Genomic DNA, 27,194 nt, shown 5'->3' with positions numbered 1-27,194 from the left:
GAGCGGCTGAATGCTCTGCTCCCCATGGTGGTGAGACGGGCGGAAGGGACAGACAGGTGTAAAGCAGATGAGGATCTAAGAGCACGGGAGGGGGTGGGAATGTGCAGGAGGCCTGACAGATAAGGGGGGGCTAGGTGGTGAAGGGCCTTGAATGTCACCATGAGAATTTTATATTGAATGCGGAACTGCACGGGGAGCCAGTGAAGCTGTTGGAGGACCGGGGTGATGTGGTGGATAGAGGGAGTTCTTGTTATGATGCGAGCAGCTGAGTTCTGGACCAGTTGTAGTTTATGGAGTGATTTCTGAGGAAGGCCGAAGAGGAGAGAGTTGCAGTAATCCAGTCGGGAGGTGACAAGGCTGTGCACAAGTATGGCAGCAGTGTGTGGGGTAAGGGAGGGACGGAGGCGGTTGATGTTTCTTAAGTGAAAGTAGGCAGACCGGGTAATGTTATTGATATGGGATTGAAAAGATAGGGTGCTATCGAGGATGACACCCAGACTCTTAACCTGGGGGGAGGGGGAGATGGAGGAACTGTCAATAACAAGTGGGAAACTGTCAGTTTTGGAAAGAGTTGATTTGGTGCCGATGAGGAGAACCTCAGTTTTACTACTGTTTAATTGAAGGAAGTTTTTGGTGAACCAGGCTTTTATTTCACAGATGCAATTTGTGAGGGAGGTGGGGGGAAGAGAGGACGATGGTTGTGTGGAGAGGTAGAGCTGGGTGTCATCAGCATAGCAATGGAATTGGATGTTAAATTTGCGGAAGATATTGCCAAGGGGAAGGAGGTAGATGATGAAGAGGAGGGGCCCGAGTACAGAGCCCTGGGGCACGCCTGAGGTGAGGGGGGAGGGGGTGGATTTGAGGGTCTTCAGTTGAATGTACTGAGTGCGGTCAGAGAAGTAGGAAATAAACCAGTCCAACGGAGTGTTAGTGATGCCAATGGAAGAAAGCCTACTGAGGAGAGTGGTGTGACAGATGGTGTCAAAGGCTGCACTCAGGTCGAGGAGGATGAGGATGGTGAGTAGTCCAGAATCAGATGCCATGAGGAGGTCATTGGTGATTTTGATGAGTGCTGTTTCAGTGCTATGGAGTGGCCGGAAACCAGACTGAAATTCTTCATACAGGCTGTTGGCAGATAGGTGAGTATGGAGCTGGGAGGCAACTGTTTTTTCAAGAATTTTGGAAATGAAGGGTAAATTGGAGATAGGACGGAGGTTGTTGAAGTTGATCAGGTCGGCACCAGGTTTTTTTACAATCGGAGTGATGGCAGCAGTTTTGAGAAGTGTAGGGACAGTTCCAGTGGTGAGGGAGGTGTGGATGATAGCGGAGATGAGGGGAACCAGAGAGGGGAGGCAGGTTTTGACAAGTTGTGTTGGGAAGGGGTCCAGTTGACAGGTGGATGGTTTGGATTTCCGAATGAGCTCTGTGATTTCCGAGACAGTGGGAAGATGGAAGGAGGAGAGCGACTGTGTAGGCGAGGGAAGATCTGGTGAGGTGCTGAGATGAGCCGTTGATCCAAGGTTTTGGTGAATGTTCTTGATTTTTCCTGTGAAGTATGACATGATGTCATTGCAGAAGGAGGTTGTATAAAGGTGCGGGGGGAAAGAGTCCTTGGGTTTGATAGTATTATTGAGTATAGAGAAAAGTGACTTAGAGTTATGTTGATTGGCAGTGATTAAGCTCGAGTAATACTGTGATTTAGTGCTGGCAATGGAGTCCTTATAGTGAATAATGTGATTATTGTACATTTCTTTGTGTATAGTGAGACCAGTTTTTCTATAAAGTCTTTCGAGTTGCCGTCCTTTGGTTTTCATGCGTCGGAGATTTGGGGTGTACCAGGGGGCGGAGACGGAAAAAGAAACAAATCTATTTTTTAGTGGAGCAAGCGAGTCAAGGATATTATGGAGACCAGTGTTGTAGTGGATGACCAGGTCATCAGGGGTTAGCAGATTATTGAAGTCAAGGAGGCAGGAAGAGTGGATACTTGAGATAAGGGTGGAGGGATCAATGTTCTTTATGTTCCGGAAGGATATGAGGCGGGATGTTTTAGAGATAGAGAGGGTAATATTCACTTCAAATGAGAGGAGAAAATGGTCAGTTATGGGGAGTTCATCAGCTGTTATGTTGTGAGGGATGACGCCAGAGCAGCAGATTAAATCCAGAATATGTCCTTTGGAGTGTGTGGGGGTAGTGGTGTATTGCTGACATCCAAAACTCTCTAGGCAGGAAGTAAAGTCTTTGGTGAGAGGCAAATTGGTATTGTCCATGTGGATATTGAAATCACCCAGTAGGATTAAGTTTGGTGATAGAGAGGATAGGTGGGTGAGAAAATCGGCAAACTCTGTTAAAAAGGCACTATTCGGTTTTGGGGGGCGGTAGACAGCAGCAATGATGGTTGGAGTTGGGCCAGACAGCTTGCAGACTGTGGATTCAAACGTGCTTGAGACTGGCGCAGATACCGGCGAGACTTTCCAATTCTCGCGATGAATTATCGCGAGACCTCCTCCGCGCCCGGAACCACGGGGTTGAGAGATGTAAACAAACCCATTAGGAGTGGAATCGTTGAGCTGAGAGTATTCTTGGGGCTGTTGCCAGGTCTTGGTTAAACAGAGAAAGTCCAGTTTACGGTCAGTGATGAGGTCCTGAATGAGATGTCCCTTGCTTGTCAGTGAGCGGATGTTAAGCAGAGCAAAGTTGAGTGCAGTGTTGTTGCAGCTGGTGGTGGTGCTAGCCGACCGAGCTAGGCGGGCTAACACGCTGTGGTCGACAGCCCGGCTGGTGGAGCATGGAGGGCGACGAATCCCCCGTCGGGAGCTGGACCAGATGGATTTTATTGCTGTTGAACCGTTGTGGTGGGAAATCCGGCGAGATCCTCGGTGGATGTATCTCCGGCGTGGCTGGAAGGTGATGTCCGGGTGAAGGTGGAGTGCCTCGGGCGCAGGTCCGGGCGAGTGACAGCGGAGCCGGAGCAGGTCAGCGGCTGAATACTGCAGCAAACCCGCCACTTGCAGGTGAGCGGGCAGTAGAAATATCCAGATGCAGACAAGCAGGATGTATGTCCTGTCGGTCCACATTATTAAAAAACGTCAGGTGAGGCTGAAAACGGGGCAGGACAGGTGAGCTACCGATAGTAGCCTAGTTGGGACGCACACAACCTGTAGTGCCGATGAATCGTGGCCGTGTTCTCAGTAAAAAACAATTGCACTGTCCGTTAAAAACAATTGCACTGTCTGTTAAAAAGTTACCGGTTAAAAAGTTACCGGTGAGCAAAGGCAGGGAGCAGCAAATACAAAAATTCCGGCGAGCAGCGGCAGCAAGTCGTGCCAGCGTTCACTCAGCTCAGTAATATCCCTGAAATGTGAGGCAAGTTCCCAGCAGCAGCTGGGCATGAGTAAACATATTAAGGCTGATTGATGACTAAATTTCCTTTTGTCTGAGTTAAAACTTTAAATCACAAAACACATGTATGTACACCAGATAAACATAGAAACATTTATAATAGAATAAAAACAGAGACTGCTAGAACAGTTATCAGTGCTAGATGCCAAACATCACCAACAGAAGTGGTGAAAAACAGTTTGAAAAAGTATCACCATCATGTTTTTTTTTTTTTTTGTCTTCCTTTCACTAAAATAAAAAATGTATTTTATGAAGCTGTTTGGTGTTACTTCTCTAAGTCTCTCATGTATACACACATTGCAACTTCATCTCCTCTCATGAATGACATGACCATCCACAGATACTGGATGAATTGACTTTTCAAACCGTTCTACCAACATTTTACAGCCAAACTAAACCGAGGAGAGAAAAATCACTAAATGTTTCGGAAAAGTGAGTTGGATTGATGGCTGGACGATAATTCAACAATAATATATATCGATTGATAGACGTGTATCGATGATAGAAAAAGGGGTCAATAAAGAGTTTAATAGAATCAAAGTTTTCCTTCCTTATGCATTTTAGCCATGTAGGTTGATATTACAATCATTACATCCTTCCAACCAATCACAAACACAGACGCAGGAATGCTCTGTCACCAAGCCCCGTCCCTTCACAGAGATCAGAGAGAACAGGTGTTTTTTTCTTTTTTGGTAAAAAGTTGATTGAATAAAGGGTTGAGTTTGAATTCAGTGTTTATGTGTTCTGCATCTAAAAATAGGTCACTAAGCAACAGCATAAAATGCCCTCAAAATATTTGTTTTGAATTTGTTGATAATTATCTACATCAATCAATATGATTTCTATTTTATCAATATGCTTTTTTCTATATCGTTCAGCCCTAGTCAGACATAAAGATTTAAAAATATATTAATAGTGATTAATTACTGCAACCCATAAAAATTGTTATCTGTATTTTGTTAATTATATTACAAAGCGATATTAAACCTGATTAATGACTAAATTTCCTTTTGTCAGAGTTAAAAACTATAAATCGTAAAACTATGATAATTTTATTTCAGATATGTGGCTTTTGATCCATATTCTAAATTTTGGATTGCAGCATCTCTAAAATGTTTATAGCTTCACTAACTAAAATACTAACATAAAAATGCACGTATGGTTATCAAATGCCTGGTTAACTAATAAAAACATTACATTTTCTGTAATCTATTTCCAATCAATATTTTTACCATACAACCCCAAGGTATGGCTATTTCATTTTTTGATGCATTTGTTTTCTACAGTACGTTGTCAGGGCTATTGAATAATCCTTAAAGACATGGTCAAAATAAAAATCACCATTTGACTTAAGCATTGATCACCAGCTGGATAACTCAGACAACTATAAGGTAAGGGGCGAACATGCAAATATTACACAGGTTTGAACAGCTGGGATTTCAACCAGTGACTTTGCTATGAGATAAAAGCAAAATCACAACTTAAAAGCAGTTAGTTTTGACGGTTTGTCTGATCCCAAATTTGTCACACAAGTGGAATGTAAACCATGTGTTGCATTGGTGTTTGTTTTCTTTATCTTTGGCTTGGCTATTAAAAGCACGCAAAAACTGTCAGGAATTTGATCCTTCAGACCTGATACAGTTGCTGAAAAGCTGCTGGTTTTGACGGTAGCAGATTTAGATTACCAAGAGACAGACTTTAACAACAGGACTGAATTCACATACAATCTCCTACCCCTTGGGCTTTTTCACATTCTGTCTTTTTTACCACTACAAACGTCATTGAAATTTGTTAGGATTATATGTCACAGACCAATACAAAGTGATGGATACATATGAAGTGGAAGGAAACAAATGCATGTTTTCAACTTTGTTTACATAAAATTGGAAAAGTGTCAGCTGCATTTTCATACAGTGTGCCAGAGTCAGTCATCAGTTAAACCCCTTTTCACTGTAATTTTCAGCTGCAATTCTTTTGGGGCTATGACTGCAACATATTTGTGCATCTAGAGATTGAAATATTCATCCATTCATATTTTCAAAACAGCCCAATCTCTGTCAGATTTAAGTGAGAACATCTGTGAACTTATTTTTTCAACAGATTTTAAATTAGACTGAGGTCTAGCCTTTGCAGTATTTAGATCAAACCATGTACAGTGACCCAGATATTTTACCTCTGGCTGTACGTTGGGGTTGTTTTTCTGTTGGAATGAGACTTGACATTCACCCTAATGTAAAGTCTTATGCAACAGGTTTTCTTCCAGAAATGCCCTGCACCCATCTTCCCATAACTTCTGACTAGCTTCCTTGTCCACAATAAAGAAAGTAACCTCACAACATGAAACTGCCACCATGTTTAACCAAGGGGATGATGCGTCCAGAGGGATGCGCGCAATAATGTAGTTTTCCACACACAGTGTCTTGCATGTAGTTTCATTTTAGACCTAAACACCTCATTTCCCACGTTTGTTGTGTCCGCCTACTGTTGCTAAGTGCAGCTTGGATTTAATGACTGTCTACGACCTGTAAAAAACTTAGGTCTAAACCGTCCAAGAACACATAAACATACGAGAGCGTCATTATTCTGTACTGTTGTCAAGTAATATTTCTGACATGTAATATATATATAAACAAAATCTAATACTATGGTGTCATGTTACTTTTGACTTGTTTATGCATATTCTCTTACCAATTGAGCACATGGTTAAAATAAAAAAATAAAAAACACTATTTAACTTAACATGCATGGATCACTAGCTGGATTACTCAGGCAACATTAATAATAATAACAATAAAAATAATAATAATAATAATTTTATTTCAAGCGCCTTTCAAAACACTCAAGGACATTGTACAGGTAAAAACAATAAATTGTAAAAGCAAAATCATCATAGTTAAAAGAAACAACACAAACTGCACACAGGAAAGTAATATAAAATCATAATGAAAGGGCAATTTTGAACATGTGGATTTTGAGTTTCGATTTGAACAAGGGTAAAGACTATTGCAAATGTCAGGGGGGAGTGAATTCCAGAGTGTGGGCGCAGACTGAGAAAAACCTCTGCTCCCCATGGTGCTAAGACGGGCTGAAGGAACAACTAAGTGAGTGGTAGAAGAAGGATCTAAGTATGCGGGAGGGAGTAGAAATTTGAAGTAAATCAGAGAGATATGGAGGGGAGAGATTGTGAATAACTTTAAAAGTAAGTAGGAGGATTTTGAACTGAATTCTGAACTTGACAGGTAGCCAGTGGAGCTGCTGCAGGACTGGGGTGATGTGATGGAGAGAGGGGGTTCTAGAAATGATGCGAGCTGCTGAGTTTTGCACTGCCTGAATTTTGTGAATGGATTGTGACCAGACTATGAACAAGAGTGCAGGTGGAACCAGGGGAGAGAGAGAGGGGCGGAGGTGATTGATATTGCGTAAGTGAAAGTAAGCAGAGCGAGTAAGGTTGTTAATGTGAGATGAGAAGGACAAGGTACTATCAAGGATGACACCCAAAAAAAAACATGTCCCCCCTTACATTAAGGAGGAAATTCTTCACAAAATCTGAGATCTGAACCAGTGACTTTCGCCTCTTTTCGCCAGGAATTACATGTCTCATAATAGATTAACTCATTTGTAATTCCTCAATAAATTATGATCAAATGTATCTGGTTAAAAGCTTAACAGTAAGCCACTGTAGGACCAGCCAGCAGCAGATTCCATAAAAAAGGTCTAACCGAGACATGTGTAAACAAAACTAAACCAAAGGGGAAAACATGAGTGTTGTGGTCCTATTTGGACACAAGACGCCAATAAAACTCACCCAGACCGCAGAGAAGCGACAGAAAACAGATCAGGAAACGCCAAAGAGCCATCGTGTGCCCCAGACAATCCAGGTGCAGTTTCTTTCGATGGCACAATTAACTTTCACTTTGCCCGTCAGGTAGGCGACAGAAGAAGCCGGTGCTATCCACAGATACGTAAAACCTCGAACATTTTACTTAAAACCAACGTGGACCAACTTGAAACATACGTATCCCCTAAAAAAGAAAAAGAAAAATTCAAGTTTAAAATCCAGGTAATGTGCGACACAAACTGCCAAATCCAGGGAAGAGCTCGCGTCCTTGCTCTACCTGTGTCGCACCTGAGCGCTTCCGGTGGAATTTACACCGGAAATGGAGCAAATAGGTTATTCAAACTGTCTAAACTTCGTCAGAATAGCTTCGGGAAACAAATAATCGTTCCCTCAATGAGCGTGTGCAGAAAAAAGTAATTCAAAGTGATTTTTGGTCGTTTCCAAAATTTCTGCGTTTACTCTGAAAGAGAGCAGGATTCAACCTTCCGGCTGTTTTCTGCCTTCACCGTGTGTCCTTGTTGGACTAGTGAACGTTTTTGTGGAGTGATAAGACTCACAGAAAACCAAACAAAGCCACCCGAAAAATTCCACCTGCAGAACTATTTTGATTTGGTTTGAGAAAAAAAACACAGTTGCTTTGCTTTAGCCCAAAATACCTCTGCTGTAATCTCTCAATAAATTAGAATTTAATGGAAACATTGCTGCAGTAATTTGATCCAAAAGTGAATTTCATATTTGTTACATGTTCGTTACACAGAGAGGAATAGATTTCAAGCATTTTATGTCAACTTTGATCATTTTGGCTAAAAGTTAATTATAACTCAATATTCTACAAGAATACAAGACCCTGAATACAATTTTTACAAGACCAGTAAAAAGTGTTTTTCATGCAGATATGTTAGGTTAGGGTCATGCTGGTGGATTTAAATGAAAAGGCAGGACTGCATAGTTTTACCGCTACTTTCTGTGTTTATGCAATATCGGCATATAATATCGACAACAGAATGACCCTTTATTTACTTTATTGCCATCATAAATAGTATTTCACAAAATATAATGGAATCATATCACCTGATTCAAGAAAGTGCATTTCTTAATTTTCTTCATTCTACACTTGTTACTCTGAAGGGGTTGGCAAATATAATGGCTACAGAATTCCTGAAATTTGCTTTCAATCTTTTCTCGGTTCTGAACTCATTTTTGTCTGGTTCTCTAAGTTTTTCTATTGTATTTAGCACTAGACTTTTTATATTGGTTTTGCCAATGGTTCTGTGTACGTATGACCTCTTTTGTAATAACTTGTTTATAAAATACATGTTTATTTCTTGGATTTGCTAATGTATTTACTTTTTCTTCGTATTTATATATTTTGTTTGAGTTTCCTTAACATTTAAGCAATTTTCACTTTTTACTTTTTTTTAAAAAGAATCCCTGCTGTTTAAGCTATTAGCCTTCACCACATTACTGCCTTCAGCGCATCCTATACTATTGTTGGTTCTACCTCTCTGTTGTTGTCCTGTTCAGAGTATTCCATTTTGTTTCTTCCACCACTGTTTCATTGTTCAGAGTGCCCATGTTTAACCTAAAACTGTCTGTCTTGTATGACTGCTAATATTAATTTGTATATAGAGAGTATTATAAGTCAATTTATTTACAGTTCTCCATATATCACCTATTCCCATTTCTTCTAATGACATCTTTAAGAATTTAGTCAAATACATTTTATTCTTCCATGCACTTGTTGTTTATTATTTAGAACCACCTAAAGGCCTCTCCTACCTTCAGCCTGCAGTTGCTTTAACGTTAAACAGGGATTTAAAAAAATGTTTGTCACTCATTGGGGGGGGGGGGGGGTACATATTTACCACGGAATCCTGATTTTCCTGCTTCCCTTTTATTAAGTCCTTTCTTTATCTTAATTTCTGTTAAAAATAATTAAGTTGATTCCCCATACTTTATGGAAAACTCAACGTTTACCAAAAGCATATGCATTTACATGCATTTTGGAAAAATTTCTAGCAAGAAGTAGGCATAATATTTTCCAGAAATTTTGTTCAGGGAATCTTAACGATCTGATACAATCTTTTGTATCAGTTTTGCCAAAGATTTAAATGTGTTCTCAGAAAAATGTGAGAATGTTACATGTTCTACTGTTGGGTGGTTACTATGGACGCTGCAATTTCTACATCACTGACTTGTGGCAAGATTTCTTGTATACAAAAACTAAATTTAAGGAAAAGATAGGCAGTTATGTCCATTTTGATGACATTTCTGACTTAATGTATGCATAATATTTTCAGAAACTTTGTTCAGGGAATTTATTTAATTAGTTTCACTGAAGATTTCAGTGTCACATGTTATATTAAGGTGTGTTCATTCCCTGTATTTAAAGAGGGAAATGCATCATTTTATTCTATACATTTTAATGACATTAATAGCAAAAAAAGTACAAAGTTAAGGTTGATGATATACCACTGACAGTTGACAGTGGAAATATTTAGGAGTGAGGAAATTTCACAGGTGGCATCCCATCACAGAACCACCCTGGAGTCCAGTGAATTACTGCTGCAAGGTGTACATTTCCAGCTGTCTGATGACCTGCATACAGTACAGACTGTCGAGGAATCAGTCAAAATGTACAGGTAAAATCATTGCATGCATCATCACTGCATGATTCAACACACAACTCCCCGAATGTGACTGACAGTACAAATGTTTGCACACATGCTATTAAATACACTGGCTTACTAAAGTATTGATACCTCTTGAATCTTTCCACATTTTGTCACATTACAAACACAAACAGGAACTGTCATGATCTAGTTTTCCATGATGACCTGGAAGCAACAAATGCGGAGGCAGAGAAACGGCTTAAGTAGTTTATTGAGAAAACGGGGGGAGGGAGGGGTTATGAATGTGGATGTGAAATCTGGCTGGCTGGGATTCTCTGGTTGCAGACTGGAGCAAAGGAGAGAGGAGAGTGAGCAGCAACAACGGACAGGCTGGTGAGACAGAGGCAGACCTATGGAGAGAGTTGCATGTAAAGAACCGGGGGGAGTTAGTCTGGCTGTGGTGATCAGTGAGAAGCAGAGGAGAGGTTCCAGGTCTGGCAGGACGTTCCCCGTCAGATGGTGGACAGGATGGATGGTGACTGCAGGACGGCAGCAGTTCAGGAAGCGCTTCGATCGACTGGGGTACCAGGAAGGCTTGAGGGATTCAGAACTTTCAGGAGGACCAGAATGATGACGACCAAGGAGAGGCTCGACAGAACCGGGCAGGAGCAGGAACAGATCTATGGAGGTGAAGCGATGAGTTAGACGAGGAAAGCTTGGAAATTGAGCGAACAAGGAACAAGATTCTGGTCAGATACCGCTCAGGTGAGCCAATGCTCTGACACCTTTCATCCATCTCCAGCCACCTTAAGTACTCCTCTTGATAAGGTAAAGAAGGGAAAAACCTGCTACTGGTGTCAAGTCTTGTCAAGTTTGGGTTACGGTGTCATTCCCCACTTGAAAGGGATAGTTTCTCTACTATGAAACTTAACTGGATTTCACTCAAAGAGCCTTCAGTTTAGCTGATCTATCTTTACTTTTGTATGATGGTCAGCATAGTTTTTAGCCTTCCTGTTATTTGGGTGAAAAACCTAAAAAGGAACAGAAGCACATCCATTACATTTTGAAACTAGAAAAATTTGCATTTCCTGCGAAAATGCACTGTGAATGCAGATAGCTGAATGGTTAAGCAAAAGATGCAGAAGATCTTTGAAGAAGAGAAAAAATAGCTGAAAAGCATTGAAGAAGTTGAAAAAGTTGAAGAAGTAGAAAAAGTTGAAGAATTTGAAAGAGTTGAAGAATTTAAACATGAAAGAACAATAGCTGCATGATTAGAAGAAGAAAAAACTGAGGGAAAGGCATCAAACATTTCCTAACTCATTCTAAACACTGAATCGTTTAACAAAGCAGAAGTAGAATTTCAAACTTTAATATACTGTAGCCATATGTGGGCCTGCATTTCTAGGGAGTATAAGGGGTTTCGCCCCCATTGAAAAGCATTGGATGTTTGACACCTCCTAACTTGGAGATGCTTTACGTGACGAGGCCCAAACTTATTGTGGAGCATTCTGTATAAAGGAGGTACAGACTCTGTAAAGCAGAAGTTTGTCCGAGCTTCCTAGAGCTACTTCCAATTAGCAACATGCTAACCATTAGCCGCTAACATGGTTGTGCTCAGGATCACCGGGTGATTGTACTCTGTCAGTTTGGTCCAAATCCTGTACTGGGAAGTGCCTCAAATAGGGGTGCCAATACTTAATGCCGCCAAACGTCACCAAAGTTCATGGGTCAGATTGGCCTCCTTTAGCAACTCAGCCTCACCACATCTGGGCCCAGAACTCAATATTTGACCAAAATGGTCAGTAGCGCCATTTCCCACAGGTGGGCGGTGCTGTATTGGCCAATTGGGTCGTGTCTGGGCATCATGCCAGGTCCTGTTGGAAGCAAAGGCCCAATAGGAAAGCATGTGACATCTAAAATGGGACAGAAAAATGACACATAGCTGAAAGTCACTTGAAAATTTTAAAATGTCAAGAGGAAGTGACTGTGCGAATTTCAGATTCCTACATTAATCACAGCAACTGCGGTGAGCATCGAAAGTTGCCATTCTATCTCAATTGATCCTCTCCCACTGGCCCTCAGAGTTCCGTCGTCATGGAAACTCACTCACACACCTGCAGGGGGCAAGTCTACTCAAGTGCAGACACTTTGCTCACAATAAGTCCCATTGGATTATAATGGAGAACTTTGCCCCGAACAACGCTTCATATCTCCTGATCCCTAAATGGTAGAGACGTAATTTTTTCTGCGTTTAGTTCGTAACGGATAGGGAAAGAAGAAAAGCTATCATTTTTTGCTGGAAAAACTTTAATAAAGGCGTAAAAAATTATGATGTAAAGGAAATTTTTAAGAAATTTCAAAAATCCTCTATAAACGGTCCCGAACAAATCGCTCTAGTTGAAAAAGTATAAGAGATATCAAAATAATTCTTTCACTGTGAGTATCAGCAGGCTTTTGAGGACTATGTTGCTCATTTTTATGTTTGTACAAAAATCGGTGTAGGCACAGCGACGATGTAAAAAAGTTGATTATTTGGGGTGATGGAGGTCCAAAGCATCTTCAGGATTTTGCACATTCGCTACTCCCGAACAAATTGTTCCTGCGGAAAAACCGTAACAGTTATCCACAAAATTCCTTTTTTGTGAGTGCCAGAAGGGTTGGGACATTCATATGTGAAAGTCTCATGCCTGTACATCAAACGGTTTAGGAGTAGCGACGATGCGAAAACGTGTGATGTTTTGGATTTTCAGACGTCATTTTTCCAAACCGCTCAATAGGAAATGAATGGGGGAGGTTTCGGGTTTGTGTCGCTCTGAGGTGATTTGCGAAAAATCTATAGATGCTACACCAATGACAGTTACATTTCCTTAATCCAGACAAAAATTCCTACGTTTTGATGTATAATTTATGTGGATAGGTTGAAAATTGAGCGAGTGAGAAGAAGTTGTTCGGAGATGAAGAATTTGTTGAATTTCTAGAGTGCGCACTCTATAACTGCCTCCTTGACGACCATAGCAACGCATGTTATTTGCTGAATTTCTTGAAAAGCCAAAATTATTTTAAGGAGGTACTATATGAAAATGGTAAAAGATATGAAAAAGCTGAAATAGACCATAATAGCTGAAAGATATCACTACATTTTAAAAGTTGAATGGCGTTTCTAGCTGAAAGTAGGCTGAAGCAGTAAGCTGTCAAAAAGCAGCTGAAATGAGCGGAATTTTAGTGAATTACATTCATTTCCTATGGGAGAAAAAAAGCTGAAAATTTGCAGAAAAAGCTGAATATTTTAAAAAGTTGAAGAGTTAAAAGTACAAAAAGACATAGCCATCCATTCCAGAAGAAGCTGAATAGTTTAAAAGTTGAATGGTTGAAATCGGAGAAAAATTGTAGGAGGAGAAGCGAAGCAAAGTTTAAACAGTAAAAACGCATTTGGAAGAATAAACAGGAATAATAATAAAGAATAAAGAGAAACAGGATCTCAAGAACTGTGAATGCCTACTGCATTCACAGTAATTAACAAGATAAATACATTGTAAAACAATCAAACAGATTTCCACCCCTTGAAACCAATTATTCCAAAAGTATAATAGCAAATATTTTATAGTAAAATTCAACACTAATAAATAAATTGGCATATTTATCAACATATTGTTAAATATATTTTTAGTCAAAATTCTATTCAACATTTATTCATTTTCACTTTTTGCCATAAACAATAAACACCAAGTGTAATTTTTTTTTAAAGTTACTCGCTTGATTTGAATATTAAAACTGTTCAGTACAGCAATCAATCAGAGTCCATGTGCTGCTTCGATGAGATTCAGGAAATGAGCAACAGCATTGTGGGGCTTACCGGCTGTCCTTCACAGTTTGTAGAAAACTTTTGCGCAGTTCTGAATTTACATGCATTTACATGAATTTACATCCAGCTCTGTTTGCTTCTCATGCTGTGGCACTTCTTCAAACAGGAGCGACAGGTCAGTCACACCAAAAGTACCTGCACTCTCTGACTGTTGGGGGATTGAGTCCACCTGGTTCTCATCACTAACCAGCAGAAGCCACAGAAAGGTGCAGCAGAGGGGAATGGCTACCTGGTAGGTTTTATTATAGTATTCAAAAAAAGGTTGGAGAAATAAGAAAATGTAATAGAATTAAAAAAGAAGAAGATATTATATCTAGGATAAGATTCGGACATACAGGATTAAATAGTACTCTTAAAATAATTAATAAGCATAATACAGGGTGTTGTGATTGTGGCAAATTAGAAACAGTCCAACATATTTTTTTTAGAATGTAATAAATATACTCAAGAAAGAGAGATGATGCGTAGAGAGTTAGGCAGAAATAAAAATAAATTAGACATAAGGGAATTGTTTCAGAGATTGTCTGGGGATGTAGTTTTCTGGAGTATTTTTAATTTTCTAAGAAGAACGGGTATTTTAGAGAGGATATAATAGGTTGTCTGATCCATTCTGGAAGGTGGCGGTAATGCACCTATAAGTTGTTTGCCAACCGCCATTAAAAAAAAGAGAAGAAGAAGAAGAAGAAGAAGAATGGCTACCTGGCAGTTCACCAGAAGAACTGGGCGTCTGCCTGTCGCACCCTGCAGGAGAAATATAGACACAACAAGACTCCTCTGTTGCCCTTGAACCACATAAAACACTGACATACAAATATTTTATAGGAATCTTATGTGAAATACCGACTTCATTGGCTGATTTGCACTACCCATGGCACAGGTACAGGAAAAATTGTCAGACAAAACCAGTGTGCTGTTTCTGTATCACTCTAAATAGCCAACAGGCAAAGAGTGGCACAACTGTTGGTAACCACAACTATAATGCTGTCCCAACAAGAGCAGACATGTAATCATCTGCAGCAGCGTTATGTTAAAAATGCAGAACAAACTAATGCAGGACAAAGGCTCAGACTCTGCACTGCTTTTTCTGTCTTTTGTGTCAGCAAAATAATACCCTGAGTGTCATAGTGAGTTCAACACCATACTATCAAGTGACTACTTTGGATTGGACATCCTATAAACCACAGAGCTTTTTCAATATATATTGGGTTGTGTGATGTCAGTGTTATATTAGTTTTATTTATTCCTTGTTCTCGTAGGAGCCAAAGTTCTTCAGATAGTGTGTGGGATACTATATGGATATTTTATTTGTCTTATTTTAAGACAAATTGGTTCTCTATAGTCATAGACTAAAGCATAACTGTACTCAGCTATTTAATGCTGTTATTTTCTTTGTCATTTTGATTAGTTATGTTTACCTTTATTGGTCAGGAAAATGTTTTTTATTTCATGCTGTAGGTGCTGGGGGGGGGGGGGGGGTTCATAGGGCTTTCCTTTCCTCTGCCCTATTCTGGGATTGGGGATACAGCAATCCCCAGGCTGGTCCTTCTTGGGGTCCTGTGCTCTTGGAGGCCTTTCAGACATTTGGGGTTCTGATCTCCTCAGCGTTTGTCTTGGCATCCTGGGGGGCATGTCTTTGGCTTCTCACAACCACTTTTGACACTATTGTCTCTTATGGACAATAGGGCTGGACAACTAATTGCATTTGTAATTTAAAAAAGGCAATTTCCAAATTGCAGCAGTCTGCAATTTTTGGCTAGGTAACAATTAAGGGATAAGACACGTCCTTTAGGTGTTGGTAATTTGTTTAAAGAGGGTTTGCCTCCACATGGAAGAGAAGAGATTTGTAGCAGTGACATAATGTAATTTTATTACTTTTGTTAGAGTTTATATGATAATACTTTTTTAGAAGAAACTTTCAGGAATCTCATCATAGCATTAAGTATCGGTCAAACTCTTTAATAAGATAAGATAAGATAGACTTTATTGAGCTCACAGTGGATAAATTCACGTTTCACATGGACTCAGTAATCAAATGAAGGGGCCAAAAGGAGGAGAAGTTGCATGAGTTATGTAATACATTGACTTGTTTGTTGGTTGCACTTTATGTTCAACAAGGTTTGATGTCCAACTCAATTAAAAGTTATTATCTTGAATAATGATAGTCTGTTTTATAAAACCAGTTGCATTTCTTGTTTAAATAGTCCTTGTTTACAAATATCTTTTATCTAAAGGCCATCTTTGGTGCTTGTGGTTAATGCAGAAAAAAGTAAAAATTAAATTGCAATTGGAACTATGGACCAAATAAACTGCAATTTTCATTTTTGACAAAATCGTGCAACTTTAATGGACAAACCTTACATATAGAAGTACACTCTCAAACACACACTGCTTGGATCCAGGTGTTTATAGATACCATTTTTATTTTACAGTTTTACCCTATAGTTAGCTTTGGTAGCCACTAAATGTATCTTGTGTTAAATAATACTGCATTTTGCATTTCTGTGTCCATTGAATTTGAGATAATCCCAAAACAATATACAATAAAAGGTTTTTTGCATATACATCAAGCGAGGCACTATAGCAAAAGCAGTATTGCTCCACTTGTGAATGTAAATCTGTTGGTCTCTCATTAAGAATTCTTAGTGCTACACAGCCAGACAGGTAGTAAAATAAAATAAAATAAAATTGTTAACCATGCCAGCATATTAGATCAATGATTGTATCTGTTCAAATACATCTGTTTTATTGTGTCTTCTTGTGGGCCATTGCCCTGCCACACACAAATATCATGTTTATTACTACATGTAGTAATATTTATTGACAAAATAGTTGCATCCAAATTCTGAAACAGAAGCCATCACATGTAACAAAGCTAGACAGTAGATAGTATCTGCATGAAATAACAGTAGTTGCATTCACAATTACATCACCTGTACCCATTTTCTATACCTTGACTTTACGGAGATGCTCTGACAGATTATTTTAAGTGCATGTTTAAGTTTACAGCGTGAAATGGATCAGTTGGTAGATTGAGATGGGACTCTGCCTTTAAAATGTTGCAGAGTTCATATAAATCTGGATCACAGGGTACAGTCAGTGTGAAGACTCATTGACTTTCACGTAGTTCAACATGACCATCCTCACTGGGTGAAAGGAAGTCTCCTGTCCCATATAGATCTAGAAATGCATACCTAAAACTTGGCTGTCCACTAGGGACGTTTGCATTTTGGATGGCCTAATGTTGTTTGCGTTCCACACCTGTGCAGTGTCATCTAGTTCATCCTGTTAACAAAAAAAAAATATTGTTAGTGATAATTGCACACTACCAGAGGCTCATTATGGACAAGACAGTCCTTTCGAAGTGAAAATCCTGTTCAGATGTCTCCCTCTTATATGAAAACCATGTCTACAGCTAAGCACTGACTTTATATCTTTTTATTTGAAGCCGATCTCAAAATAAGACTCTATAAAGCTCTCCCGTACACGTGTCTTCTATTGTTGCAGTGCTACAGCAAACTGACCCCGAAATAATATAAATACAGGCAGTAGAGGATTGTCTCAGGATAAAGCAAAACGTTCTCAGGATATCACAAAACTATGTAAAAAGTTTGTCTATAGTTTTCTATACTTTTATCTTTTTTTCTGTTAATCAAGTTGTGTGTGTATGTTCCTTTTTTTTCTTTTCACTTTTTCTTAATTATGGATCTAACCATTTATTGGCCAATTTTGCTGCTCATCTTATTCTACACAGGATTTGTTCTGGGAGATAATGGAAGCTGACATGCGCCTATTGTTTACTCCAGGGACCTGCAACTAGCTCTAGCTAACAACCCATCCACTGTAATGGCAGCCTGGCCAGAAATCCCCAGAGTGATAAGAATGAAAAGCCAAAGAGAAGGGCGATGAGAAGCCGGCATACCTGGAAGAGAAGATATAGACCTGCGTTTCCATCTATGATCATGAGAAATGTATGACACTAAGAGATAAAGCGCAGGAATTGGATACTTTAATGAAATGCAAGAAACTGTATAGAGAGGCTAGTTTGCTGATGATAACCGATGTAATGATTGCTGCCTGTGACTCTGCTTCTGCAGTCTCATGACATCACTCCCTGCTCCCTGAGATTCATCTGCAATCAGATCTTCAGATCTGAGTGATTACACCTGTGACAGCTCAGATTACTGGGGGCTGTTGCACCTGGGAGGAACACTATATATTCCTGGCTCTCCCAGTGTGTAAGCGCCAGATTCTTGGAAGCCATTAGTGAGAGTAGATCATCCAGCATTCCTTGCTCTCACCTCCTGTTATCGACCTGTCTGTTTCTGTTTCTCCTGCCTGCCTTGCCCCTGTCGGATATTCCCGTTGGCTTCTGAATTCTGGACACTGACCTCCTGCCTTGCCTGTCGAACAAGCCTGTCTGCCTCTGCTGTGTGACCGTCATGGGTAGGACATCGATGAAATAACAGCACAGGTTATATAGACTTCTGTGTGGACTCCACTGTGTGTCTTTGCTGAAGGAGAAGAAGAGGGCTTTCAGGTCTGGAAATAATTTGCTGAAGGAGAAGAAGAGGGCTTTCAGGTCTGGAAATTAAGAAGAGATGTTCAGAAAAGACTGAGGAGGAAGATCAGAGAAGAAAAAAAGCTACAGGAAGGAAATGGAGGTGCAGCTGCAGGACAATAACATCAGTGATGTTTGGAAAAGCCTAAAAACCATCTCTGGTCACAAATGCAAGTCGCACACAAAGACTGTGGGTGACTTGAGATAGGTGAATAAGCTGAACCAGCACTTCTCCAGGTTTGACCAGCCAGCTTCCTTAACACAAAACTCTCATCTGCCTGTTCTTTGGGGTCAAAATCCAAAGTGCTAAGATAACTTGTACACGCCTTAGCTTCTTCGGAAGGTTGCTGCACTATCATGCACATTGCATATCGTATTATTGTGTGTTATGTAAATAGCCTAGTGTCTTTTCCACTGTTAAATATTTTCCACTGTGTAATATTTACTCTGGTATTTACTTTTAACTCCCACTTCTGGTGTTTCTTTCAAGCTAATTTTGATTAGACTAGTTTGTTCCATTTTTTATTCCTCTTTTCATCGCTAATAATTGTATGTAGTTGTCTGTGTGTTTGCCACTGTCACATCCAAATTTCCCCATTGCGGGACAATAAAGGAAGTCTTATCTTAAAACTATCCCAGGATAACGCAAAACTTTCTTGAGATAACACAAAACTATATCCGGCTTACGCAAAAATTATTAGTATTTTTTTTTCTCACCCTTAATTTTTATCCCACTGTGTCCCCTTGGTGGCGTCGTACAAAGACAATGCAGACCGTCAGGGCAATAATCAGTAGTAGAATGGTAACTACAATACGAGCAATCGGTACAACTTGACTTTTGTTATCTGTAAAGAAAAGGCAATGTCAAAACCAACAGTAAACTGTTTAGCCACATCTATAATAGCGATTCCTATTGCTGAGGAAATCTCAGTCTGATTAAAAACACTGCAATAAAAGGGAAACATTAAAAAACACAAGCAAAATCTTTAAGAAATGTATAATTTGGTCAAATTGTATGACATCTTACAAAGAAAAAAGGTTCAATCACACTTTTTTTCAAGAATTAACTCTTTGCTAAATCTATGATCATCAAACTATGAATATCAACCTCTAAAGTATTTGTGCTTGCTCAACAAAATATCCATAGAGGTGTAAAGTTGATATCTTACCATGGTAGCAGGCTTTGGCACTAAACGTAGCGGATTCTTGAGTAAGTGTGTTGCTTACGGTGCAGTTATACATATGACTGTCATGTTCCTCCCCAAGGGATATCATTAACTCTGGTCCAGAATGTCTGGTTGTGTTTGAGCTCCACTGAAACGTCAGTAAGGACTGAGGATCACTGGATGGTGAGGAGCATGTCAGAGTGGCCTTTTCTCCAGATAGATCAGAGGTGTTCATCTTACAGTATATGTTAGGCTTGGCCACTTTGTCTAAAATAAAGCAGAAAAGCAAACAGGAGATTGCAATAAAGACAGATGAATTATTTTCTCCAAACCACATATAATCAATCAACAGAAAAAAACATGTTTTACAGACTATAAACAGCATCACATAAAGGAACTATAGTTGAATCATTTAATAATAATTGTTATTAACCCCTTTACTGCCAACGGGTCACCGATGGCCCATCAGAAAGTATTTTCGACTTCAAAGCCATGTAGTTCCTGCCATAGACTTCTATTTTAATCACTCTTATTTCAAAATGGTTATCTAGGACTTCCTCTTTTGATCGACACCTCTTTTGACCAACTGTCTTGATCCACGGTTTCTCCAGAGCTAATGTTATTCATGATAGCTCATTTCTCAAAACCTTCCCTCCTCCTGTTTTGAGCTGCGTTGCTCAGACCAGCCAGTTTAGACGCTCATTGTGACATGTGGAGATTGGTCTAGAATAGTCATTTTATATTATATCCTATTCAAATTTGAACCTGTCACACAACAGACTTCTCTCGTTTGGCTTTCTTATTTCTTATTTCAGCGACAATCTCCCTGCGTCAGCCTGCAGCTGTGTGTTGAAGAAAGAAACAAGAAAACAAGACTAAAAAAAAAATGTGTGTAGTAAAAATCTGTGCACGTGTCTGCAAATACATATTTAGTTTTTCTTGATTTGTTTTATATTATCTATATATCTCTGCTTCTTTCTTAATTGTGTTCTATATTTCTCAACCATAAAAGAGCTGAAGAAATGGATGAATTTCTCTATCATGAGATTAATAAAGTCCTACCTTATCTTAAAGTTCATGTTAACATGTCAGCATCAATCCCTTTGCTATCTATTCATAATTCAACAATAGTGTTCCTACATTTTTAGATCAACATAGCAGACATTTCATGTCTCAAGGTTTCCGATGACTGTCCATTTTAAGCTAGATTGTGAACTATAATAAAACAAAAACAGTTACCATATAAATGTATGGAAAATCTACAGTAGACAGGTTCAAATATGGAACCTATACAAACCAAGGACAGCACAGAGTGGAAGGATAAATGGATGAATGGAAGGACTGGATGAGAAACATAGCGAGATAAGGAATGTAAATGTAAATGTCTAGAAATGTAAAAATGTTTTTTTTTATTCTGTATCATCTTCATCCCAACCCAGAAAATACCTAAATTGAGCTACATAATTTTCCTGATTTGACCAGGTAGGAACCTACTCACTAGCAAAATGCAAACTTTGTATAAAATAAATACCAAAAAACCCTCTGTACTCCTTCTCACTAAAACCAAATGTACTTAAAGAATACAGTTTACTCAACATTTATCTTAGAAATTGTTGAGAAATGTACATAAAGCAAACAAAACAACTTACCAATAACTTCCAGTTTATAATATTTACGATCTATTTTATTGTCAGTGAATGTTTCCAGCTCATAAAGTCCACTATCTTCATATCGGAGGTTGCTTATGGTCAGATCTGCAGAATGCCAGTTGAGACTGACTCGGCCTTCAAATGACCCAAAGGAAAGCTGTTCATTTCCATTAAACTCCACTGCTTTGTATTCATTATGCTTCCACAGAATATCATCGGGTTGTGTTTTGATGCCTGTATTGAAGATGGCTGTCTGCCCCAGCAGTCCATATTTTGTAGTTTGTCCTGCAACTAGAAAGAGAATGCAAGTGAGAGGGGAAATTTTAAAATATGTTTAGAAAACAATGTAGTGTATAAGCAACTTAAACAAAATTTCTTTCTTATAGGATTTGCTTATTTAAACAACTGGCAAGAAACATTTAAGGAAAAACTAAGATTTGTCTTGTATTTTCTGATTGGCACTCATTATTAAAAGCAGTTGGGCAGCATGACGATTATTCAATTGTGAAAGATAAAAATGTAATAAAGATCTGAATAGGAAAAATCACAAGATCTTCTAAAAGTCACATGCCATAAAGAACATTGTTGTTCTATACTTTTGCACAGTCTCAGTATAATTATTCTCCATTTCCTTTAGATTTACGGCAGTTATTTTTCAATAAAAAATTCTTTAATAATTCTAAAAAGAAATTAAATGTTGTAAGTTATACAAGTTTCTTTAAAGAGAAATTGGAGATACTGACGAGTGTGGGGAGGAAGTATCTCATGTAGTGGTCTGTCTTACAGCAGATCTGAAGAAGTCTCTGACAGAAGACATTGGTCTGTTGAGGAGGATAGTCAGGGTTTTCCGTAATATTCTTAATTTTACGAAGAATTCTGTTTTGCACAATCATCTTCAGTGGTTCCACAGGACAGAGCGAGGCTTGTTTTTCAGCTTGTTGAGCTGTTTTAAGTCTTTTTTTAAGTGATGCTGCTACCCAAGAGATGATGGCAGAAAACAGTGCACTTTTCATAACAGACTTTTAGAAGATGTGAAGCATCTTGCTGCCAAATTGCCAAATTGGGCATGATGAATGAAAGTGCTGGCATGGCAAACTCAGGTTTGACACAATTGCATTTGATTGTTTGTACTTCCTTTTAAAATTCTGTCGGCTTTCATGCATAATGCATCACTGTTAACCCAGTATCATGAATTTCTGGATCGGAGTTCTGAACAATTGAGCTACTTTGTCAAAATCTCCTGCCATGGTGCTCCTTGATAAGCTACATGGATCGGTCGGGTAGGTATGTTGTTAGAACACCTGTTGGCTGAGCAAGTCCGTCATCCAAAGAAAATGCTACAGAACAATCCAGGCTGATGAGTAAAAAGTTATTTTATAAAAAAAAAATAATGTTTGTGTTGAAATGATTGATGCAATTACGTTACATTTGTATTGATAATGAACTTATCGCTGAGCATTGTTGTGTTATTTTTAGCTTATGTAAACGACCTCAGCTAGCAGAGCTGGAGGTGCGGTAGAGTTTTTCTTGTTTTTAACAGTTTGCATTGGTGTCTTTCAGAGCTGATGCAGTTTGGATTAGGGTTGTCTGACTGATCTGCGCGTGCGTCAGAGCATGTTCCCTCTTGCAACCACATTCACCATCCAGCATGTCAGGGAGAAATGGAATAAAATGCCTAGAAAAAGTACAGAACAGAACATGTCAGGTCTAAGATTTAAGTTAAGACGAGACCGACACCAAAGACTCTTACTCCTTGGTCTTTTTCACACTTTGTCCTTTTGCCACCACAAACTTAATTGTATTTTGTTAGGATTATATGTCATAGGCAAAGTGATGGATACTTATGAAGTGGAAGGAAATAAACACATGTTTTCAATTTTGTTTAGTTGAAAACATGTATGCAGTGTCCCAGAGTCAATCATTAGATGAAGCCCTATTGGATTCAATTCAAAGTCTTTTGGGCTATGACTGTAACAGATTTGTGCATCTAGACACAAAAATATTCGGCCATTCTTATTTTCAAAACAACTTAGGCTCTGTTGCGAGTTCTTGCTCGCCGACCCGGCCAAAGAACCACCTTCCTTCGACCGGATTGCCCAAAGTCAACCGAACAGTCACAGAGGCAGATGTTTTGGCAGATAGATTATATGGAAAGTCAGGTTGGGTTTAATCATTTCAGATGATTCACTTTTATTGTGTTTTGGTTAAGCTATGCATTAGTGAGCTTTGAAACAATGCTATGCACATTGGTTTTGGGTGTGTTTTACAGTTAAAACAAACTTTATTTCCATAAGGGTTTTGTACACTGATGGGACATTATTGTTTGTGTTTTTCGGTCCACTCATTCCAATAAAATATAGCCTAAAAGTCTTTTAAAGTGAGTGCAAAATTGCCGTAGACTTGGCCCAGAAGTGCCCGACACGTCAAGCTTCTTAAGTTACCAGTTTGAGTCTTAATTATTTTCGGGAGAACTAATTACATTGATAAAAACCAAGAGTCCTAAAGGTTATTGATTTTGATTTAGCAACTAATTCTTTAGACTTAGACAACTTTATTTGTCATTTTGTATGCACAGAGTGAGTACAGAACGAAATTTCGTTGCATACAGTTTGTAAATTGCAGTAAAATTGGGTTACAGTAGTGCAGCAGTGATTCAAAACTAAACAATTTAAATGTAGACAATGCAGGAGAAGTCACAGTGTACAGGTGAGCATTTTTAAAACCATTTGTATGTGCAGAATTGATTGTGCAGAGGGCATTTGAGCAAGAATACGGTTTGTAAATTACAGTAAATTTAAATTACAGTGTGAGGTGCAGCAGTGATTTAAAAGTAAACCATTGAAGTGTAAACAATACAGGAGAAAGTCACAGCGTACTGTTGAGTATGTTTTTTTTTTTAAACATTTGTGTGTACAGAATTTGATTTCTGCAGAGGTCACTTGTGCAAGAATGCATTTAGAAACTAAGAGTTCGGCAGCATATTGTAATGCTGGATGGAGATGTAATGATGCAATTTAAAATGTTATTTCCTTAAAAATGTTTTTATCTAACCTGGATTTGCATTGTGAATGGATGGAACACATAACGGATATTGCTCTAAATTAGTTAAGCCAATTTAACCTAATTCCATATTCTTTAAGATGAACTTTAATTCTCTTAGATCTGCAGGGAACCCAAGATTCACAGAATCATTCTCATGGTGATAGTTTTCAACCACTACTTTTTATCTTTTGGTTGTACATAGTTTCTAAGTTTCTTTTAATCTTAATTTTGCTTAGTAGTTTAACATACTTTTACTAGCCTAGTAGAGAGGATTTTTGAAATATAGTGTTGATTCAGGTAAGTAACATTTCTCTATAATGGTGTTCTCTGGATGTTCATTTATTTCTGTTAATGTATTCTTACGCATGAAGAGAAGTTGTCACTCATTTATTTCAAATGTGGGCAGTTTGCTGTTATAAGAACGCCAGTGCTTGAATCACTCTTTCAATTATTGTCCTAATATCAGCTGATTGAGCTGCTGTTCACCAGACAATACCTAACAGACTGAGAGTTATAATTAACTTAAAGCATGCGTAATGGCACAACATGACGGATGGCCCAGTTTCTGTTGGCCGTGTGTGTGTATTAGTCACTGGCATGCGCTGGAGCTCGCCGCAGTAATAAACGGCCCTTGCACAGCGCAAGCTATTGAAAATATAGGTCAACCGATATATTAGCCAGCGAATATTTCGGGCCAATATTTGAGTTTTTTAATTGTATCGACACTGACTGTTACGTGCATGCGTTCGCTAATCCATTAGCATTCAGCAGTCATGCCTTGAGATCATGTAAGGTTGTAAGACAGGGATACGTTTTTCAACTTTTAATGTAACTTGAACTGTCTAATGTAGCTGTATCTGGCCTTTTGAAAGTCTGTATCTGTCTCATTGTTAGGGCTATGCAATTTTGCCAAAAATCTAAATTGTGATTTTGATTTGCCACTGTGAACGCTGACGACAAAAGTTAGAAACTGTAACAGTCTAGGAGTGCATGGAACAGAAAAGAGGGGACAAATCAGCAGCTGGATCATGCCGTGCTGCTGGCTCTTCCTCAATCCTAGCGCCCTCATCGTCTCCCTTGGAGGCTTCCTGGTTCCCAGCGTTCGCCTGGCTCCACAGCACAGCACCTTGGGTCCACCTGCTCCTGCCATCTCCATCCTCCTGCTCCAGCTGAGTATATACTGTTGGTTTCATCCTGCACTACCTTCACATCTTCAATAAAGCCTTAAACGAGTTCAGTGTGTGTGGTTATGTTCCGGGTTCATCAGAACAAATCGTGACAACAGAGACTTAGAAAAGGATATATTAAGGTAAGATTGTTACTGAGTGATGCTTTAATATGCATGTCAGCCAACCACAGAATGCATACAAATGAGATGTACAAAGAAAAGTAAACCAAAATGGACTGGAATACATAAATATAGACTACAAGTGTTGTCTTGATTGGACTCAGGAAGCAGAAAAACTCACCCAGACAGCAGGGGAAAGTAGACCAGACGAGGACACACCAACGAATCATGTCTGGGATGCGGAGAAATTTCAGGTGAAATTTCTTTTGAAGGCACAGTTAGTTTTCACTCTGCTCGCCAGGTATGTGACTGCAGAGGTTGTTGAAGCTACACATACGTAAAACCTAAAAATTTTTACTTAAAACCAACTGCCCAGCCGTACCACGTGACCAATTTAGGAAGTGGTTCAGAATGCCTGTGGGTTTTGACAAGCATTTAAGCGACTCAGTAGTTAGTCAGCATGTGGGTGTTTGTCGGAGAGTTTCTGTCAGTTCAGGTTTTGGATAGAGTTTTTATGGTGTGGATAGTAGAGTTCAGATAGAATTTTGATTTGGGAGATATTTTTAAGATTTTAGGTGAGAGAAGTCAAGTAAAATTAATTTGTTTCGTATAGCAAATTTCAGCAGCAAAGTAGTGCTAAGTGCTTTACATCATGAAAACATAAACACGTCGTCATGAGACCAATAACTGGGGGAAAACACCTGATAACATGGATGAATTTACTATTTGAATTAGGTCAGTTTGTATCTGGACGAACTGTCAACCAACTGTCAGGTCCATCTCTTCCAGCTTCCATTGTCTGAGACTTTCACTGAGTGCTTCATACCTTGGGGCCATCTTCCTGATATATTCTTGGAGCTCGGATGTTTCATCTTCAATGGTGGCTCTGATGCTCACTAGGCCTCTGCCTCCTTCATTGCGCTTAGTGTATAGCCTGTGGATACTGGGTTTGGGGTGAAATCCACCATGCATGGTGAGTAGCTTTCATGTTTTAACATCAGTGGTCTGAATATCCTTCTATAGCCAGCATCTGATTACTGGTAAGGTATAGCTGTTGATTGCCCCGACCTTGTTCTTGCCATTGAACTGACTTCTCAGAACTTGCCTTACTCGTAGCCAAGTATTTGGCTGTTGCTGCTTTCCTTGTAGCCTCTCCGTGGTTGCCATTTGCTTGTGGTATTCCAAGGTGCTTATAGCTCTCTTCAACATACTCCCTTCTGGGAGTGCAATCCCCTCTGTGTGAATTACAAAAACCCTCTGTGTGGATGAATTTCTGTGGATTGAATTTTGTTTAATAAATTTAACATTAAGGGTGACTAATTTGCATGTCCTCACACTTAGGCACATGTATTTGTAATTTGTAATCTCCAAATTCACAGGAGTTTGATGAGAGAAATAAACACAGAAAAAACCTTGTTAGACTAATTTGTTCACATGCTTTGAGAGGGAAAGGGTATATTTCAGACAGCTGAAAAAAATAGGTTTTCATTTACTGTCCTAAAAACGTCTTTTTCTCTTTTTAAAAGAGAAGGAATGTTCTCACACTTTAGTGAGACTTTGATAGAGGAATATGTTAAGTACTTTAACAGAGATTAACAATGACGAAATAGAACGGTCACTGTTCCTGTATTGTGTCAGGTTTTACCTTAGAGTCCAGGTTTTACCAGAATAATAAGCTACACTCATCTTTTCAGGAAGCCATTTTTGTGTCCAGCAGAAAAAGCTTCTTTATTTTCATATCAATTATACATAATTATAAATAAATATATGTTGGAAAACA

General features: G+C 39.0%; 2 protein-coding genes across 8 annotated transcripts in view; both read right to left on the bottom strand.

The window, feature by feature from the left end:
- The window catches only part of LOC105938278 (sporozoite surface protein 2), a 39,494-nt gene extending 31,851 nt beyond the window's left edge, over nucleotides 1-7,643 (bottom strand). For 6 of the 7 annotated variants that reach the window (XM_036139216.1, XM_036139220.1, XM_036139221.1 and 3 more), the window contains exon 1: nucleotides 7,205-7,508. In XM_036139216.1, the coding sequence (XP_035995109.1) occupies nucleotides 7,205-7,256 (52 nt within the window). In that variant the 5' untranslated portion in view covers nucleotides 7,257-7,508. The other variant, XM_036139217.1, reaches the window with a different exon arrangement.
- Nucleotides 7,644-16,105: 8,462 nt separating this feature from the next.
- Nucleotides 16,106-26,081, bottom strand: LOC110366437 (SLAM family member 9). The gene is made up of 5 exons (XM_036138695.1): nucleotides 25,596-26,081; nucleotides 21,085-21,375; nucleotides 19,439-19,702; nucleotides 18,987-19,114; nucleotides 16,106-16,993 (listed from the first exon to the last, which is right to left on the bottom strand). The coding sequence occupies exons 1-4, from the start codon at nucleotides 25,642-25,644 to the stop codon at nucleotides 18,996-18,998; spliced, it is 723 nt and encodes a 240-aa protein (XP_035994588.1). The 5' UTR covers nucleotides 25,645-26,081; the 3' UTR covers nucleotides 16,106-16,993; nucleotides 18,987-18,995.
- Between the last annotated feature and the right edge of the window lie 1,113 nt (nucleotides 26,082-27,194).

The sequence above is a fragment of the Fundulus heteroclitus genome, chromosome 7, assembly GCF_011125445.2.
Source record: "Fundulus heteroclitus isolate FHET01 chromosome 7, MU-UCD_Fhet_4.1, whole genome shotgun sequence".
Lineage (NCBI taxonomy): Eukaryota > Metazoa > Chordata > Actinopteri > Cyprinodontiformes > Fundulidae > Fundulus > Fundulus heteroclitus.
The sequence above is the reverse complement of the archived record's forward strand: the minus strand, read 5'-3'. Positions and strand labels throughout refer to the sequence as shown.